Here is a 20,942-nt window from a genome sequence, read left to right on the forward strand (position 1 = left end):
CTGGAAAGCCTGTGGGTAAGAGCTGAATTTCCGAGAGCAATTAGGGTGCCAGTGAGGATCAGCAGTGATGTCTGTGTTGTGATCAGCTCCTCCCAACAGCAGAAACTTTGCAAAAAAATAATGGTCCTGAAATATTCTGGAGCGGAGACACTGCTGGTGAGGCAGAGACAGAGGAAGGGCCCTATTCCAAACAGGCTGGCATCAGCACGTGATTATCACTGGCCCCAAAAAGCTGCCAGGCAATGCAGCTGCTGCTGAGCCGATTTCCCTGTGATCTATCCAGGGCAGGGCAATCTGCCCCAGGACCCCCTAGCTTTCAGCTCTCTGTGCCCTCTGTTCCTTACCTGCTGGGGTGCAAAGCTTGCGAAAATACTGTGAGGTGCTCAAGGGGTGTGTGCCACGGCCCAGAAATCAGGAAACCAGATTCAATGACATTCTTTCTTCGGAAAGGAGCCCGGCACAGGGTACTGCCATGTAATTGTGGAAAAGTGAGGCAGCAAAGCAGAGGACCAAGAGCCGTCAGCCAGGGGAGCTAAACTGCAGCCAGCAACACCAGATTGTGCATCTCCACTTTTCTTCAGACATTCAAAACCGTTAATTTCCTGCTGCTGGCAGCTGAATTGAAAAACTGGTTTGAGAAGGTGACAAACTCTTTGTCTGCAGCAAGCCAGTGGTACAGCATCCCTTGTCCTCTCGCAGATCACTGGACATTTCACTCAAACACAGAAGCACTCTGGAGTCTCTAATAGGGTGACAAATTCTTCCTGGGTGGAGCTCTGCTTTCCTGCAGACCCCACCAGCCACTGGTGGGGTGCACTGAGCCCTGCAGAGGTGGCCTTGTTTCCCTGCAAATGCTTTGGGTGCTGCCAGCACAGATTACTTTGCTCCGCTGCTTGCCCAGGTGTGGGTGCACTGACCCCCAAGCGACCCCCAACAAACCCACTGGGAAGTGCCCAGCTCAGCCAAGGGAGGATGGGATGCTCTGCCTCAATGCCACTCACAAGCAAGGTTGGTCTGGCTATGAAGAGTTCCAGGGTGCTGATCCTGGGGTCTTCTTCCCAGCCACACTCTGAGGAGAGGGTAAGGCAACACAACAGGCACCCCAACACTGCAAGAACAGGCAGTGCTGTCTTACATTAACACACAAACTAGGAAGGGCTAAAAAAAGCAAGAAGGTGGTGCTGGAAACCAAGTTGCCTTGGCCATCTCTGCATCTCCTGCAAGGGCCAGCATTCCACATGTCCACATTTCCTCCACCTCTTTCACAGAGGTGCTGCATTTTCAACATAAAAGGAAGAAAATGCCTCAGCTTGTCAAAAACAAAAGTCGATAGGGGAAAAGGTTTGCTAGAAGGCCCCATCTTCTCCCATAGCTTCACATATGGGAAGTGATCACAGCACCAAGCCTGAGCTCAAGAAGTCTGGACAACACTTGCAGGCACAGGATGTGACTCCTGGGGCACCCTGCACAGCGCTAGGTGCTGGACTCAAATATCCTGATGGGTCCCTTCCAGCTTGCCATATCCTATGATTCTATGATTCAACAGCACTGCATCCTTTACACATGCCCAGTGGCTGGCTCTCCTCCTCAAGCTGGTATTTCCCAGCACACAGAGGAAGAAATGGTTGGTTTTGAGACTGCAGCATGTATTTGGAAGCCTCATCTAACAGTGCTCTGAAACTGGTCTGTGCTCACCTGGCCACACACCCAGAGCCGGGAGAACCCATGAAGCAGTAGCAGCCTCCAGGATCACTCATGGCCTCAACTCCTGGACAGCCCAGGGATGGGGGAGGGAAACCTCCCTGTCACATACCTGCCCCAGAACCATGGAGTTAAGCAATGATGTGGAATTAGCAGGTGGTTACTGGGCATTCCTGTCCTGCTGCTGATCTGTACTGGACAAGTGCAGTGCCCAGGCCTGACCTACACACACTGAAATGATTTTCCCACCTATGGAGAGCAGGAGCCAAATAGCATTTGCTGTGCTTATGGGCTCCCAAAGGGGCCCTAGGTTTATGGGGGCTTTTCAGACACACCACAGAGCACAGTAAAAATTAATTTTGCTTGGTGGTTGTTCAGCATCATCAGCAAAATTAGTAGTTAGCATCTGACGCCAAGACTCCAGAACCGTACCATGTTTGAGCTGGGAAGAAGAGGGGGCAATTTTCAGATGCCAGCTCAAGCCTGCAGTACTGGTAGAAAAAAGTTCTACTCTGAGATGCAAATGGAGCAAATCTGGTATTGAAGCCACTGGCTAAGCAGGGAAGTTAACCTCTCAAAAGCTACTCCTATAGTCAGCATGATCACAGCCACACTTTAAAGCAAGTACAGTGCAAAAATAGTGGGGCACTGACTGAAGATCTTGTCTCTCCCTCCTTGAGGAAATTGCAAACTTCCATTTCTTTAATCTAATCATTTGCAGGAGGAGATACTTTCTCTAGAAAAGCCAATATAAGAAGGCTGAAAGGTCGGATGGGATAATATGTAATCCAATGCGATAAGGGCTGTTTACAGAATTATTAATCAAACACAAAAGGGAACAGATAGTAACATTTTTTATTAAATATTACAGTGGATCAAAAAGTACAAAATATCTTTTGCCTGCTATGTGATTGGGAAACTATTGGCACATAATACAGTATCAAAAGCATTAATAAGTACAATTTGGAAAACATACAAAAATTGAGTGTTTATAGTTGGCTCAGCTTTATTTCTGGTAGTGTTTAAACTAATGCAAAGGTTACTCAATAACCTTTTAAATGGGAAACTATATAATATTACTGGGCCATTTTTATATATACAAATCATCACCTTACAGAGCATATAGGCTACATAACTTGAATCACAAAAAGTATACAATATTTACAACAAAAGAAAGTTAAAAAAGTATAAACAGCTAGTAGATTATGCTGCCATTATTAGAACATATTTAAAACTGTGGGGCTGGGGGGAGAGGGGAGGAAGAAGAAGAGAACGAGCGAAATATCAACCACATGTACAGCAAACAGCACTCATGGCAGCACTGCCAATGCCACCTGCCTCACACCAGTGCAGAAGTCCCACTGCTCATCAAAATCAGCACGATTGCAAAACTGGCCCAGAAGTGACCTCACTGGTCAGCACAAAGGAAGTGAGCAGGCGGAGGGCGCGAGGGACCCCCGTGGTGGTCTCTGGAGGTGGCAGCCCCATGTCTCCCCAAATGGGGCAGAGCTGCTGCAAGAGGCTGCACAGCACTTGTGCCCTGCTTGAGCTCCAGCTGCTGCCAAGACAACTTCTCTGATGCTAGGACAAACTACTTCCCAGGCCTGAACCCACTGGGCAAGCTCGTCACGCCAGGCCAGCTCACAGCCACAAAAGACCTGCCACAAACTGCTGGCCTGCTCCCACCCTGCGTGGCCAGGGGCACAATCACACTGGGAATCAGGCCCTACTTCACATGTGCTTCACGAAGCCTGGCTCAGAGTGTGGCCAGAAGCTACACACGAGCCGTTTGCTGCTGGGCCTCCTCCTTTGGATCTCACAACCTTTAGCATCCCTAATGCATCCTGGACATAGTGCGTTTGAATTGCAACATTTCTTGGAACTGACTCCTAGTAAATAGATTTATGACTCTATTGCCAATTAGATTCTGCAGTTTCCTTTACAAACCTACCAATAACAATGGTCTGATTGCACAAAGAAAGGCTTGTGCAATTTCATTCAATAATAAGGCCCCTTGAACTCAAACAATGCAAACAAAGCCCCATTTAAGACATTGAGGAGGAAAAAAAAGACTTTTCAGCCGATGAAGAATTCAATAGTCTGTTGAAAGATTTCCAAGATTTCTGTTAAAAGAGTTTTTAAACAAATAATGCACTGCTTCTGTTGGGGGTTTATGCCATCATTTCTTTTCCTTAGCCCTAACGTTTTGCCCAGTATGAGCTTCCCCAGCCAGCAGTGGTCAGTCTCCTCAAGGGACAAGCGAGGAGCCTTCTTCCCCACTCCCTGTCCCCTAGACCTGTGCTGCCTCAGCATGGCTCCAAAAAGCCTACCAGCAAACTCCAACAGGACATAACCAAAAGAGACGTTGGACACTTTGCATAAACAAATGCACAACTCCAGAACACACAACTTAACCAAAACAAGGAGAAGCATTTGATTTGCCAAACACACAACAAGCTTCTGTTCGCGTTTGCTGTAGGTTTTTATATTCTCTACTCCCTTTCCCCCATCCTCCTCCCCCCATCCCCAAACCCCTGACTCTCACGTGATTCAGATCTAGTGCAACTTTACTAGAGATGTTCTCCACACTGTGACCTCTGCCTGGATGAGCCTGCGTTTCTGTTTCCTGTATGACTTGTGGAGCAGCAGGATACCCTGCACTGGCACATCAATGTTCCAAGTTCTACTAGTCTGTTTATCAATCAATTAAATATAGTTTTACCACAGGAATATAAAGTATTTAATTGAAGAAGCTGGATTTGTAACAGTAGACGAGTATATTATTCTGGTTTCCACCTTTGGATATTAAGTATGATACATTATATATTGTATTTGGCTTCATATCACGGGAAAATTTAATGACATGCCTAGCATGCAAAGTGTTTCTTAGTAGTTTGTTTTTATCTTTTCATATCAAGTACACTGTCTTTGAACAGTAACTGAGATGGTTTGAATCACAACCAATTTTCACACAGTATAAAGCCTCCAAATGACACTTTGCTTTATCAATGTCTGTGCTCAGCTACGTAGTGGTGATGTCCTGCAAAGTGAGTATACATCCACAGGGAAGCTCTTTCATCAGGAAAATCCAGCCTCTCCATGCCTGGGCTTTCCCCCTGCAAAAGGATGTGCAGGGAGAGGCCGAGATCCCTGTGGGAGCGTGGAAGGACCATCCCAACCACTGCACAGAACCCCCTTACCCATTGTGAGGCACAGAAACAACCTGTAAGCCTCGGATTCAAATCCACACTGGCTCCTCTCACAACTTCTGAAATTCTCACCATTTTCACAAACCACAAATCTGTTTTCTGCACCCCTTTGTCATTCAGCAGCTTGAGCCAGGGAGATTTTGTTTTCTACACCATTTCTCTGTAGGCAGGATGGTTTCACAGCCTAGGTAAGATTAAGTACAACGCTCGACAAATTCACAGACCACGATACAGGAAAGCAAAGCTCGGTGGGAGGGGAGAAGCAGCGTAGGAGCCATTGAAACAACAGGAGGAGAGTGAGAGGTGCTCAGCACCTCACAGGGGTGGGCCGTGGGGAAAGGAACCTTGTTCGCATCCTTGCACCATAACATCACCTACAGTATGTTTAAAACCATTAATCTGAACCAGTTGCTTCAGTTTGTAAACAGTAAACGTTATGACAAAAACAAAACAAAAACGCTGCTCAGAAGTATAAAGAAACTGGAAAAATTACAAACACGTAATAAAAAAATTAGGACAGCCACAGCCTTTAAAAAAGTTGCAGATAAAATGATACTGTTTAATTTAAAAAAATAAGAACCCAAAACAAACAAAAAAAAAAAACCCCAAAAAAACAAACATAAAGAGCACAGAATATACTGGACAAACAAAACTATATAAATTATTGTGACCAAATGTGACACTGGTAGTTTATGAAGTGGATATGTACAGTCAAATGAAACAGTGTTTACCATTCTGTTCTAATAGTGTTAAAATGAAAAAATCTATTGCCGTTTTACTATACATTGCATTGATTGAATCTTTAAAAGTCAGGAAAAGTTACCCATAAAAGCACATCCACTGATTGTACAGATTCTCGGCCCACTTCTCTTTTCCAGGTTCATCTGAAGTCCTTGACTCATTTGCAACAATGCACAGCCTCCGGTCCTTGGCTCAGTGAAAGGCAAACACAGCTCTCACTGGGGTTTCAGTGAGCTCAGGACTGGACCTGCATTTCCACGGCTCCCTTTGAACATCTGCTCTTACCATGTTCAAGTCCTTTTAGAAAACACATACGCAAAATCCAAAAAATTCTTTTCTTTCTGTGTTTTTGTTTCTCTCTCTTTTTTTTTTTTTTTGTGTGGTTTGGTGTTTTTTTTGTTTTGTTGGTTTTTTTTTTCTTTTGTTTTGGTTTTCTGTTTTGCAAGGGTGGGGATAAGGGGTGAGGGGGCTTATGTGGGAGCCAGAATTAAAGAAGCAGTCCTGTCTCCATCAAACTCCAAGACGCTCCTCTAGGTGGGATACGGCTGCATCCTAGTTGACAAAAATACAGATTGCTAAATCTGCAAGTTATCATCACAGGGGGAGGAATGTCGCTTACTGAACTTTCTCCTCAGACCTTTCTTTGTGAGCGAGGGGGTTTACAGTTTTGTGCTGGGATGTACAGAGGATAGCTGAGAAGGTGGGAATGCAGCTTGAGGGTTTATAGCAGCTAAAGGATAAATGCTGTTATGCAAAAGGTCACCATAGGAACTTCCTACAGGTGTTGCTGCAGCTAAGTGTCTGTACAGTTGCTGGGAGTTTGCAGGGGACGTGAGGAATTGTCTCTGCACCATGAAGGAGTGAAGAGCCAAAGGCTGCATTAGTGGGGATAGCACGGTCTGATTTTTCAAGTACTGCAGGGGATGAGAATACCCGGGTGGGAGGCGACTGTTCAGCCCCGTGCACAGGCTTCCCGGATACAAGCCTGGGAAGATGGGGGCTGACAGGGGAAATTTGTGGCTTTCCAGCATGCTGCCAGAATGGAGGCCATGCACTGACTTGCTACCTTCCCCCTCTTGGTCGGGAACCTTGTCTTTTGCCGGGGTCTCCTTTGGTAAGTGAATAGGAGAGACAGCTCGGATTTTTTTTTCAGAAATAACTTTGTCCAAATCCTCCAGGCTCCGTTTCAGAGGCCGGGCAGCCCCCACATTTTGAGGGCTTGTTCTACGGCTGATGATAGGATGCACCATCCCCTCCATCTTCCTCAGGTTCTCCAGCCTCTGGGCCTGCTGTTTCCCAGACCTGTGGAGCAACTCACTGTGTTTTTTTGGGGCTGTCAGTGCCATAGGGGACACGCGGCAAGCTTTGGGGTTACAGTCTAGGCTCACCGCCTGGCTGCCTCCAGCCTGGAATGGGGAGATCCCTTTGCATTCTTGCTGGGCTGTGGATGAGTGAGGGAGACTGGAGCCTGGAACCTTTGCAGTCTGTTTGTGTATGCTCTTTGGAAGACTCAAATCTGTTGGCTGATCATCTGAAGAAGCCTCCACTGTTGCTTTTTTTTCTTGCTGATGCAAAGACGACCGATAATTTAAATTTAGTTTTTCTTGGTGTTTGTGTTGAGTAAAAGTAGAAATATTTTCAGACTCTCTGAACATGTCCCGGGGGAGGTACTTTGATGTCTGTTCATTATTAAGGTGATGTTCTGTGTGCCTATAAAGGCTGTGCAGATGAGGTGATGAATAGAAATCTGCCAAGAAAGTGGGCACATGGGAGTGCTGCAGTGCCCTTTTCTCACTCATTTTATCTTTGCAGTCCTGAATATCCAACTTCGGTAGGTATGACTCGGCAAGAGAACTGAGGTGATGTTTTGAAAAATCACAGCGCTGAGGATCTGGTTTACTTAGCAGGTCATGTTTAAAAACATTATTAATTGACTTCCTTTCTTCCTTGGTTTTAAAACTCTGTACATGTTGTATGACTGAGGGCCTATTAATTGCTACAGGATCAGAATTAGGGGCATGGGGACCTTGTGATATGCCTGAGGACAGTTCATCTCTGCTGTTGAGTTTCTTTTTGCTGATCAAAGGTGGAGGAGAACCATAAGGATAGTTACACGAGAGCGTGGCCCCGCTGACCTGTGACAGCAGCTTCTTCTTTGCCAGGGGTGACATGATGCCTGGATTACCTTTTGAGTACAGCAGCGGTGTGTAATTGAAAGTGGAGTCATCGTTCATGGACCCGGGCAGCTCCTTTTCCTTAAACATGTCGAAGTTCTGCACCACCAGCACTTTGGGTGTTTGCTTTAGTGCATTGTGGATATCTTCGTTTCCCAGTTGGTCCACTTTCACCGTGCAGTTTGCGATGTAATCGGCCATCCCTGGCAGTTTCTCATCTTCCATGTCGCTCTGAGGGGGCAGATGGACTGGGAAAGCTGTGAAGGGCATTTCTGGAGGTTCACTTTCTAGGCTGTCAGTAAAAGCTTTGTGTAGTCTTTGTTCAGGCTTTGTATCTTCCAGGGCATCTGCTGAGGGGTGTAATCGTTTTGTGACAGTGGCATCCAGCACAGTGTCTTCTTCTGCAGGCACAGATACACTTGAGATAGAGGATGAGTGTTGAACGTCCTCCTTGGCTTTCTCACTGTTGGTGCTGTTTTCTGTCACGTCTGTCTTCTCCAGAGGCAGTGTCCCGGCTGTTTCTGGTAAAAGAGATGGAGGGCCTTGCACAGGTTGTTTCATCTCTGCCACTGTAGGGTGTTCAGGGAAGTTCTTCTGGTCCGCTGATTCTTGATCCTTCTCTTGTTCTGATGAAACCTAAGGAAATGATTCAATGGACAACAGTAAGAATGCAGTATGTTCTGGCAGCCTGTTTGTAAGGTTATGCACAGTTTTAGAGAAGGACTTGCCAACCACCTTGCTGGCATGTGAAGGCTCTAACATCAGGTACTGGACTCAAAGAGAAGTAACTCCAGGAAATATTAAAAAATACGCCATCCCTGTCAGAGTCACAATAAAGCATTTCCAAACAGCAGATGGTTGTAACCTGATGAGAGGCACTGGTGGCTTGATCAGATAGCTAAATTCTGAGGTTATATACTCTTTTAAAATTAATTAGGCAAATGCAGAAGAGCAGATTTCAAGACACAAACAATAAGGCTATAAAAATTTCTCCTACCAGCCAACTTCACCCAAGAAAACCACACTATTCCTACGCTTTTCCTTCACTCAAGTCTCTCCAGCATAGCTATCTTAAAATTCAGTCATCACACAGGAGATCATTCACACCCAGTTCTGCATTAAAGTGTGAAAATGATAGAAATGGCATACTAGAAATCCCTATTGTAGGCAGCAAATCACTGCCTCAGCTTAACTAGGACACACATTTTTTTATTAACGGATTAAAATGAAGTTGTCAACATTCAGTAAGTGTGTGTGCCTGCTATTACAAACATGGCTTTTATACGTTCTCGTCAATGGGACCGTGGCTCGTTCTGCTCCCCCATTAATACAGCGTGTGTGCACAATTCACACTATTCATCCCATTATGTAGCCGGCTGAACTGTGACCCACAGAGGTCACCAGAGCATCCCATCTGTGATCCAGCTGACTGACAGCCCTTTTCAAAACTGCTGTCACTCTCCTCTGACATGTCATGGTAGGAGACAGTCATAAAACAGCAGCATTGTGCGACTCCTTTATTATTATTGTTTTCTTTCTTCCTTCATTGTAAAGATAAGACGCACTGAGAAAGTTATCATCTAAATGCTGCTTTATGGTCTGTCGCAGGAGCAGGGAACTGGAGACGGTCCTAACGAATCTAACCCGCTCAGAGATTTATTTCTTCACAGCTGCTTTTAAATATTCCTGTGTCTGTTTGGTTGGCCTATTAGTTACAGTGTCTGTTAGTCATCCTAACTTCTTCTTTTTAAAATTGTAGCTGACTTTTGCAGCCAAATACCATCATTAGGTCCTTTACAAAGTACCATCGCTAGTCTCTTGAGCTTATAAAATTACAGGCAAATACCAGACAGATGAGCAAGGAAGGAGGAGAAAAAAAAGAGAATCATACTTAATAACTGTACATTCTGCTCTTTGTTTCTGTTAAGCAATACTTTGATTGAAGTTTCAGCTATTGTGAGGAAATGTGCAGTCTAAGGCTAATAGCATTTTGTCTGGTGTCTTGTTACACTGACAATGTCATTGTGATGGCAGGAAAACAGTGAAGAGCACAAAGGCAAATGCAATCCTAATAAATTAAAGTTATATTCTCTCCCTGCATACTTCTAATAGTGCATGAGCTGAACATGCAATTGAGACGACTACACGTTTGTAACTGGATTATGCTTTTCCAGCTCACAGTTTCCAGGCCATATGCAGAAATGGCTTAAGCTGTGGCTTGGTAGGGGACAAGCCTAGACATTTACATGGTGGCTATAGGGCTCTCCCTTAGAGCAATACCCCATCACTGCTGTGCCTGGATGAGGGCCTAGGAATAGGGCTCCATTGACAGGTCATGGCTACAATGCAAGCAACAAGCAACCTTCTGCCTGGCTCCAGCACACCTCGATTTTGCTCCACCCAAAGTAGCTGAACGTCTCCAGCCTGCTACCCCCACTAAGTGCCACATCCTGGTCATGAAGCCTTCCATATGGCAAAGCACAGATGACTTCTGGAGCCTTACACCCAACCAGGGGTGAAACATCCACCCTGCAGCCCCTTCACTGCTTGGGCTTTGTGTGATCACTGACCTGTATGGTGACTGACATGGAGGTCAAGGTCCTTAAAAGCCCACCCTGATCAAACAGGGGCAGGACATGTCTTCCACCCCAGTCACAGTAGAGACATTAATTTTGCTATAAAAGGTATAATTTTACAACAGGGAACTGCCATCATTGTACATTTTTATTGTCTTGTCTAGGCTCCCTACATTTCCGATAAGCGCAGCTTAGGAACTCTTCCTGCAATCCACACAAAAATAACTTCAGTTTAAACAGCAGGAAATTTGAGATAGGGAACAACAAAAGCAAGGAAATGTTGCTGAAGGCTGTTGCTCTGTTGCTGACTTGTTATGCTGGGCATAGCAGCAGTGGTACTGATAGTATGTAATGTGTCCTCCTGATCCAAGACCCTCAATAAATAATCGGGGATGATGGAATGACAAGGGAAGGGAGCACAAGCTTTCACTTCACTTCTCCTTGCTTTGGGCAACTTGTCTTGCAACCTTCCAGTGACTGAAGCACATTTATGCACACTCTCCTCTTGATGTGGTATTTTTAAAATTTTACCCAAACAGGGCTCTCCCTACTTTAAAATCACAATGTAAGAAAAAAGAAAAAGTCTTTCTGGGGATTGCTTTAAATTAGATATTAATGGTACTGTTATTTAAAACATAAATTCTTCTTTGGATGGGAGATTAAATTGTTCTTGCAAGCACAACTTAAAGAGGTAGTGAGACACGAAACCCCAAATTTTCTGTTCTCAAAACTGGGTGCATGGAGTCTCAGAGGCATCTGTGTTTACAGGACCTGCATTGTTTTTTTAAACAATGAAGAGGAGGATTGTTGATAGCTGACTCAATACAATTTCCAAACAAGTTTAGAAACAGGACTTCTGTACCTGCCAGACACAATGAAGTCAAAGGAGCAGCCATAGTCTGCCGGGCACGTCATGTGTTTCAACATTCTTTAAATACTTACTTTCACTGCAACGCCTTGAAGGCTGCTGTGATCTGGCAGACTGAGACAGGAAAAGCAACATGTTTTGCAGGGGTTGTGTGTGAGGAGCTTCACCACCTCCTTCACATGCGGTGCAAGCAGGGCACAGGAGAGAGTGGGCAGATGTGCAAAGGAAGGTGCTTAAATGACACTGGAGCAAAAAACCCCATTGATTTTTCATCACTTAACAACGTTTGAAATTTACTCTTATTTGCAGACAAATGCAAGTTCTACCATCAATCTTATCCCATGCTGTGAACACAAACTCTCTTCTACAGGGCTGTCCTATGCCTGCAAGCAACATGGCTGTATGTGGAAACTGGAAACATGTGAAGCAGTGACACGATAGGAACCTACTGTGTCTGAATAGGAACCTCAGCTGAAAGCCATCTACTGCTCCAGAGAGGGAAGTTGTTCTCAGGGATTAGAAGGCGATCCCCTCAAAATGTGAACTTTCAGTTCAAAAAGAAACTTAGTATAATATAACAAAAATCCTAGGGAGCAATATGTTTTCTCACAGTCATGCATACATCTGTGAGCACAGAAAGGCTGATCCAGAGGCTACTATTATAAAAATCAGCTGTGTCCAACAGTTACCACAGTATTATCAACAATATTAGAGGTTCCCGCACCCTTTACTTAGATTAGGAAATAACTGTGGTAGTTGTGTGGTTTCCCTTTGGCAGCTGCTGATCTGTTAATGGTGACCGCTGTATAATACAATGAGCAGAACTGGTACTAGTCAGATCCAGAGCTTGGTCCTCTGCCATCCCTGCTGTGCAATATGGAGCAAATTGGCTGCCATTCACAGCCCAGCAAAATCCCAGCACAGATAGTATCACAACAGCTGAATTTCCATTGCTGAGCAAACTAAAAGGCCAACTGGTTGGAATTCTCCAGTTTAAATTATATATTTTATCACTGGATTTCATGTGATTAAAACTGTGCATTTTTAATTGAAAAAATGAAAAGCAGGGAAGCAACAGACCTCAGATGCATCTTGGGGTTTCTGTGAATTATCTTTTTCCTTCTTGCTCTTTTGGTTTTCATTTTTGATGCGTTTTGTTGCAGACACTTTTGTTTTTGCTTCACTCTCCTGGGAACTGTTATCCTGTTTTCGAGGTTTCACTGGAGGCAGTGGCTTATCTTCCTCTCCTTTAATAAATCTTTCATATGGCAGGATTAATCTAGGGGATTAAGGAACAAATAATTGATCAGGTTTTGCTGTTCTAGCAAAGAAAAAAAACGTATCTACTGTGAGCAGTTTACTTAATAAATCCATTTTCTTCCATGCCATAAAAGCAACAGTTTAAACTCTACATCTATAAATCCAAGTATAAGAAATCAATTTATTTGGCAAGATTATAACGTGGAATAAATTCAGTGGAGTTAAGAGTTCATGTGGATTAGCTGTCAGTAACTTCACAGTGGTTTGTGTGGCTATGCCAATTTGTACCAGATGAGAATATCAGCCATTACATTTTAGACTGATTAAAAAAAAAAAAAAAAAATCCACCATTTATTTTTATTTTCACTCCCCGACTTTAACAGCATGCAGCAAGCCCCAGGAAAACACCTACAAAGCCATAGCCAACTTGGTAACAGCTACACCATTTCCAGGCTGCTGGTTCCCTTGACTGCAAGGGCGAGTGCCAGGAACGTGGCAGGAGCCAGGAGAGCTGGGCTGCAGAAACCCCGCGAGGTGGGCACAGCACCCGCCCGGCCATCACCAGCACCAGCCCAGCCTCATCTGTGCAAGGCACCCATGCAGCAAGTCACCAGAGCCTTTTTAAGAAAGAAGGGGAGAGGACAAGAGTTAAATATGAAGGAATTCTTCACTGTGGAGCTGTCTGCCACAAAGTGCACAAAATTGCTTTAAAAACACAAGGAAGAAACACAAACAAAAATATCCTCCCCTGAAAGCATCAAACAAACTGAGTTTTTAATCTCTCTGTTTTCCATTTGCAATTCTTGATCTGAAAGGAAAAATAACTGATATAATTAAAAGGGATGGATTGCATTACAATCTCAGTTTCAACTTCAGTGATTAAAGTTTTTATAATGCATTTTAGTATGATTAATGACTCACTGTGGGATTAATATAAGACTCAGACTTTAAAAATATGAACATTAATACAGCAAACATAATCTGTTAAAAAAAAAAAAAAAGACAAGTTGACTCTGTGAAGAAAATGTACTTTGCTTATAAACAACATAGATCTACTCAAATACCAGGAATCCTTAATTATCTTTAATCTAAGACTCCAAGGCAGAAACCTCTTTGGTTCAGATATTCGTTTGTTATCCTAGAATCAGTTTCTAAGCATGCAATTTTGATTTACATACTTATATGTTCAAACACAGTTTGGGCTTAAGAGAGCAGAATTAGATTGCTCATGATCATAATATTTTACATTTTAATAAAATACAACATAAATTATGTTAAAATATAAACCTAATTTATGCTATATTAGAAACAAAATTCATTAACTGAGCATGCTCTGACATGGTATGTGCAAAGAGGCGTGAATAATACTTTCTAGCCCTGAATTTGGCAGGACTCCAGTAATGAAGCTAAGCAGAGCCCACAGGGAATATTCATCTTCAGATCCCATTACAAACTGAGTTTAAACATGTTACAGCTGCTAAAACTGGAAACTGCTCCCTCTATGCAAACTTAGCAAAATAATACATAGTTGCCAAATACCTGCTTCCCACTGTAATATTACAGGTAATGTTTATATAAAAAAAAGCATAACTAAGCAGAAGAAGAAAAAAATAATCCTGTTCATACTTGAGGCTGCTACATTTCATTTGCAAAGCACAAATATTGGTGAAAACACCAAATTCCTCCCTGCGCTGCACAAAGCACTTTGGACTTCACTTAACAGGCAAGGTTGGGTTTCGCACAGGGCAGTGCTGAGGCTGCTCTGCCATGTGTTAAGTATTTAAAGTCGCTTTTAATAAAAACACATTTTATTACAGTAATTGTTAGCACTGCAAAAGGAGTGTTTGACTTTGTTTTGTTTCCATGGGAACGCATCGCCCATTAAAAACCTACATATTCCATCCGTAAAGGTTTCAGATGCTGTCCGGTGCCTCAAGGGGGACAGAGATGCTCCCAGCCCCAGGAACCAGCCTTTCCCTGGAAGATGCCGAGGGATTAACCCAGTGGCTATGGCCAGACCAGGAGCAGGCCCAGGCCAACATGATTAATCACTGCTCGCGTGCTCTCCGCTGAGCCGTGCAGGGTAACGCGGGACCCAAACTCCTCCTCCTGCCTCTGCACCTCACCAGAACTCATTAGCTTGGGTGCTAATTAGTAACTGTGGCTTAAATTTCCTTTTCTGATCTTAAGGGTTCATGTGGGAGTACAAGGTTTTCATTTTAGTTATTTTTTCACTGAGCTCAGCAGTTGGCAGGCCGACAGCAGTAAAAATACATTTCACATAGCCGGTCAGTGGCCTGGAGCCAGTGGCAGGAAATCTGGAATTAAATGTTTCGTGTATCGGGGAGGCGGCATGACTAAGGTAAAACTGAGTCAAAACACAAGGATGGCTTGTTCTAGGATTTTCCCCTCCTCATTTCAAAGGAGTGCTGACCGAGGTGGCTTTTGGGGGCGGCTGGCGAGGAGCCAGGCAGGAACGCGGGCTGCGAGACCCCAGGGAGCAGCACCGAGCCCAGCAACACCAGCAATTGCCTCTTCACGTAGAGATTTCCGTCGGTTGCAATTTTCACTGAATGTTTTTTCAGTTATCCTGTCATGGTACAACACAATTACCCACAGGATATGATCTTATCATTTGATTATTAGAAGTTTTTATAGCGCAGGAGTAATAAAGCTAATACAGCTCTCTCAACATGTAAGCAGCCGGCTCTCATGCCATGAAAGCAGCCGGCTTAGCCAATTTAAGGTCAATATTGCCCAACACCGGAAGAATGCGATCTGCTGTTAGCCAAATAGTTTAGCAGAATGTGACATGTCTGAAACCAGCACAAGATATTTTTTTCTTGGTCAAATATTTGCAGTGCAGGTAAGATTTAATCAATCTTTGCGCAAGGAGAGGTAAAGACAACGTCCAAAAAAACTGGATCCAGATACCTCAAATGTATCGTATGTTGGAAACAACAATCATGTTTTCAAGTCTCTTTGAACTGTGGCTGTACTTCCCAACAGGGGAGGAAATATAAAAGTATTCATAAAAAAAGGAAAAGAGGGGGAATATTTTGTGGTCTAAAGAATATTTACTTGTAAAGCCTGTGAGAAGACCAAATAAAAGGGTCTTTATCATGATCAAGATTCCAATATTAACATTAATAAAATGTATTATTTATAAGTCAATTAACATGAATAGAATATGTAAGCACTAGTGTATTAAAAAAATCTTTCCACAGGCAGCAGATTTTTAGCAGCATGAGGTTTTTTTTTTTTTCCTGGAATAATACAAGAATAACATTTTCCAGCCAAGAGCAGAAACAGTAGGGGAGTCTTTGCTATCACAGGGCTTCTTATTAAATTCAGTCACTGTGAAAAGCCAGTTTTTTTCCTTTTTTTCTTTTTATTTTTTTTTAAATAAAGACAACTTAAAATCAATACAAGTTAGATTAACAAATCAGTACTATACTAATCCTGATTTATTACAATCGTCAATATTAAGTTTAATCATGTATAAACTGCTATTAAAAAAAGATTTTCTTTTAGTAAGTCCTGAATTAAATAATGGTGCAGTGTACCGAGTTTTTAGATCTGCATCATCTGATATTATGAAAAATTCAATGTACTTCTCTGCAGCAGATGTCAGAGGTCAGCAAATCTATTACAGTAATGTAAGTAAGCTGGCTTTCTGCCAACCTTTTTTTAAAAAACACTGAAGCAGATAATTTTATATTTACAAATTCTAAAATCCTCCAGGGACTAAATCTCTTTCCCAACAAAAAGCAGAAACTTCACATTAGAGAAATGTATTTCACAGTATATCAAACATGTCTTCATCATTAGCATTTCATAAAAAGAAAAAAAAAGCCCTTAATCCTTATTAGTCAACATTTTTTTTCCCCGCTACAGGACTAACAGTACAAGTTCTCATCTGAGCCAGTAACCACTATATGTATTGATTATGCAGAATGAATGACTTTTTTGGCCTGACTCTGCTTCACAGGACACATGAGAGCACATCTATTTATAGGCATGATAAAAAAAATAGTTACAATAATGCAAAGGATCTGACCAGCCCAGAAAGAGGAAGGAAATGAAATGTTAAGGCTGCCAGTTTCCTCTTTAATTCTCCCTACTGTGTATGGATATGACAGAGCTCTGGGCTGGGGAGGAACCATATGCCCAGGACACACAGGGTGATGGAGGAAAGGAGGCAACTCAGCACAACCCCTACAGTATTTTTTCTGTATCGCTGTTCCAGTGTTTATTTTTGTTTTCTTTCTGGCAGAATAAAATATTTCAGCATGTTTCCCATTGACATCATTGTACTTTCTCCAGGGATCCAAGCCCAACACAAAATAGGATGCATTGGAGCCTCTCAGCCATAAGAATAATCTTGGAAGGCCTTAAAATACCAAAGTCCACTCCTTGGGACATGATGCCCCATTCGCATGCTTGGCCAGGTTAAGGAGGCTAATTGCAACAGAAATGGAAAATTATTTAAATTTGCTCCACCAAACGAATACAGCAACCAGTTAACCTGTGGAACTCACTGCCAATGGATATCTTGGGGCCAAGGGATTAGTGAGATTATGCAAGGATTAGATGCTAATGTAAATCATGAGAACATTAAGCTGTTAGAGCTTCAAAAATGCTGAAAAGGGACAGGCAATAGGTCTCTTTAGTGGTAGGAATTTGGAAAACGCTTTCCTCCTGAGCACATAAGGCCATAGTGGCTCCAACTGCTTCCTCTGAAGGCACTACCAGAGCTCAGGGGCAAGACAATCAGTTTCTTCAGTCCAAGGGGGCACCCATCTGCTCCAGGATGTCCTCGCTGCAGCTGGGCAGAGCTGCCTGCAGCCCCTGCAGCCAGAGGGTCTGAGTGCAGGGCTGGGACAACCCCTCTGGTGAAAATGGGCCCCTATCAGTAACCTCGGCGAGAGAAACCTGATTCTTTTCCCCCAGAAAGTCAGTGGTAAAACACTCAGCTGTTTTAAAGGACCAGCAGGAATGCTGAGCTCTGATCCCAAGAGAAGTCTTGTCTTTTTTACGTTGTTGCTTTTCAAAAGGATAAATCTTAGAGCACTGGTCCAGTGTAGGCAAGGGAAACAACAAGGGAAACCTTCAACAACGATCAGTTGGTGGGGATAGCCAGGAGAACGAGGCAGCTCTCTGGGGCACCAGAATCACATTCCCAGCAAAGAGGGGAGAGGAATAACCCAAAATGTTAAGGTCTCAGCTTGTTTTCCAAAATGGGAATATAAAATACATTGAGGAAATGAAGCAGCGTGTTGCTGAAGTCTGATTTCCCTGGATTGCATTGTACAATGCAGGGGTTATGAAAGCAAGCCTCACGTGCTTTTGTGCAGAACACAATAGCAATGGCTTTATTTGCATTTGTCTGAAGTACAAAACTGGCACGTATTATATCAGCAAAGACAAAATACGCTGGAGTTCAATTTTCTTTCCAAAGAACTTTCTTTCCTTAAAGAAATGGCTCTTTCATCCTTTCAACAACAACTTTCCTCACAGCCCACAGGGAGTGCTGGTGGGTAATGAGAATGGCTTACTGCTGAAAGGTGGGAACAGTGCTGCTCTAAGAGAATTCAAAGACACTTCGTTTTAAGTAAACTGGAAATTAGTGACATTACAAACACAGCTGTTGATTTAACTGCACAGCCCAGCAAGGCAAGCTCAGGCACTCCTGATCCTAGGGCTCTGCAGGGGGAGATGAACAAATCCAGTCTTCTGCCTCTGGCACAGATTTACTGCATGGAGAAGAGTCAAAGGAAGAGTAGTGAGCACACAGCAACTTCCCCAGATCACTCTACCAAAACCACTACAAGACTCTGTTTTGGCCATAGTCACCATTTCTGCATCTAAAGGTAGACACACATTTTGGTAGGTCCCTCCTTGGTCCCTATGCTCAGAACAAGCTTACAGATGTGCCTGTGGGGTGTAGGACTTCTGGCAGGACTCCAAAATCCTGCTGACCCTCCCTGGGAGCTCTGAACTGCATCTACACTGCAGAAAGCTGAACAAACCATGGGCATTCTCCTTCATATTAACAAAATCCTAAAGTACAAGGTGGTGATTCCCAGCATCACTGGGCAGTCTGAGGGAGAAGATTTTACTTGGTGCTTACTCATTGGTGCTGCTCCTACAAAAGAGAATGGCACACCTCTCACTCTCACTCCCACTCTCCTGGGGCTACTTGGCTCCCAGCAAGGAAAAGTCCTCTTGTGTTGAGCCTGACTCTACTCCTGGATGTCAAGGAATGAGTTTGCCATGTGTGACACTGTCTCCAAGCACTGAGCTGGACTGCTGGCACCCCAAAGCTCTGGGCACTGCAGGGCCCCAGCATCCAGTAAGCGCCAAGGCACACGTGCATGGCGGGCACTCTGCTTGGGTGACAATGCACCCAGCAGCACTGGGCAGCACACAGCACGCCCCAATTCTGCTGGGATGAACTCCTGGGTGAAAGGAAGGATGTAGGTGGGAAAACAATTCCCCACCAGGAGAGATCTTCTGCTTGCAGGCACTTAAGGGCACTGCCGGACTGTCCAGCACTTTGCATTCAAGGACTCCTGCTGACTCTAGCACTGGCCAGTAATTGCTGAGACTGAAACCCCAGAAATAAATTAAAAAAAAAAAAAAAAAAAAAAAAAAAAAAAAAAAAAGCATGTTCTCAGATGTTTTAAAAGGACAGCTAGAGATTTGTCTTTATGGTAAACAATTACATTTCTCTGTCATCTGATACTTTTTAAATTTTGGGGAGGGGGGAAGCTTTCTAAATTTTCAATAGTTCCTTTGTTAAAGCATCTGTTACTCACATAATTGAAAAGATGTTTGTTCAGTGGTATGCTTGAGAGTACAGTTATTTAATCTTAATGATAAAGCCCTGAGGGCAGAAAATCATATGTAGAAACCTCTTGTTATTTATCAAAAAGAGAAAAAAAAACCCATACCAAAAACCTAGGAAAATAAAGAGAGAACTGAGACACCTCGTCTATCTTCAGGCTTAAATTTGTGCTTGATGGAAAACTATGGAGACAATTTGCAACTTGCGAAGTTTTCTGGGAGTCTGGGACCAGCTGAAGTGTGAGGGGGGCAGGGAAGTGGGGTGAAGACAAAAATAAAACAAGGGGAGAAAACTGTTGCTTGACAAGTTTTTTTTGAGTCAAACAAAGAGCTAGTTGTAGTTTACAGCATGACATAACATTTGATTAATTTTTGCCTGGGGATGTTTTCACACTTAACAGTGTAAATCAAAACCTTCTATTAATTACAATGTGTATAAAAAGATAACCATAAGCAATTTCATGCAGATGCTATACTAGCCCCCTACTTTTTGTTCCCTCTAACGACTGGCTGTTATTTCCTGCAAAATTCCACTGAAATGCTTACATGTTATGAAAGTTATCCAAAGGCTTTGGAAAACCAAACAGCATTTGCATGGAACACAGGGCTCTCCTGCATATTGAATTACTGCATAATATCCTCAGGGTAGACAGACTTTATGGCTGTTAAAGGGAAACTGTGTAAGGGACCTATTTTGACCTGCCTTGTGTTTGTGATCATATATAATTTTTATGTGAGAGATTTAGAAAGAAAAATGGCAGTATGGGCTCTGAACTGTACAAGGCACTGCATCTCCTGAAGTTTAATCCCCTGGTAGATGGGCAGAGTTCTCTGCAAGTGCCCAGGGGCTACACTCACAGCCAGAATAAAACCCTCTGCAGGTCAGTGTCCAAAGTGTGGGCACAGCCACCTGCTGCCCCATTGTGAAGAAATACAACCCGTCTCACCTATCTGCTCCTCCTCAAGTTCCACGTGGCTGTGTCTCTGCAGAACACTTTCCCACTCAGCTGCCTTTATTTAGTGAGAACACAAGGCCTAATAAACCCCTCTCCCGCTGTGTCTGCCCACGACAGACTGGTTTAGGAAATGCTAATAACTTGTGAGGGCCAGCACAAGAGACATGCTGCTGAAGAGCAGGACTTGGGCCATGGAGCTCTCTGGGTCCATCCTTGTTGGAGGCCCCAAGGGAGCCCAGCCTCTTGCAGCACCCAATGAGGTCAGGAAACTCAGGTCTATGGTACCATCCAGCTGCCTCCCATGACACCTCCCAACAGCGACATGTCTGTCCATCAGAGAAGGCAAGGAGAGCTACTGCATGCCATTGCACAGCACAGTTCCCCAGCCCATGTGTGTTTGTGCACAGCTTGTGCACAGGACTTGCTCTGGAGGAAACCAAGATGAATCACAGCCAGACTTGGAGACAGAAAAAGGCCACAACAGGTAATTATTAGTATTTCTGTTTTGTTAAATGTATTTTATTTGGAACTTTTCATACCTTGCAAACTAGCAGGCTGGGTTTTTTGGTTTGGTTTTTTTTTTTTTTTTTTTTTGGGGGGGGGAAGAG

General features: G+C 43.6%; 1 protein-coding gene across 9 annotated transcripts in view; it reads right to left on the reverse strand.

The window, feature by feature from the left end:
* Window positions 1-2,539: 2,539 nt before the first annotated feature.
* Window positions 2,540-20,942, reverse strand: part of ARID5B (AT-rich interaction domain 5B) — a 156,314-nt gene continuing 137,911 nt past the window's right edge. For all 9 annotated transcript variants that reach the window (XM_085583196.1, XM_085583193.1, XM_085583195.1 and 6 more), the window contains 2 exons: window positions 12,350-12,548; window positions 2,540-8,461 (listed from right to left, as the gene is read on the reverse strand). In XM_085583196.1, coding sequence (XP_085439322.1) covers window positions 6,311-8,461; window positions 12,350-12,548 — 2,350 coding nt within the window. In that variant the 3' untranslated portion in view covers window positions 2,540-6,310. The remainder of the gene's footprint in view (window positions 8,462-12,349; window positions 12,549-20,942) is intronic.

This window comes from Lonchura striata, chromosome 6 (genome assembly GCF_050655825.1).
Source record: "Lonchura striata isolate lonStrDom1 chromosome 6, ASM5065582v1, whole genome shotgun sequence".
Lineage (NCBI taxonomy): Eukaryota > Metazoa > Chordata > Aves > Passeriformes > Estrildidae > Lonchura > Lonchura striata.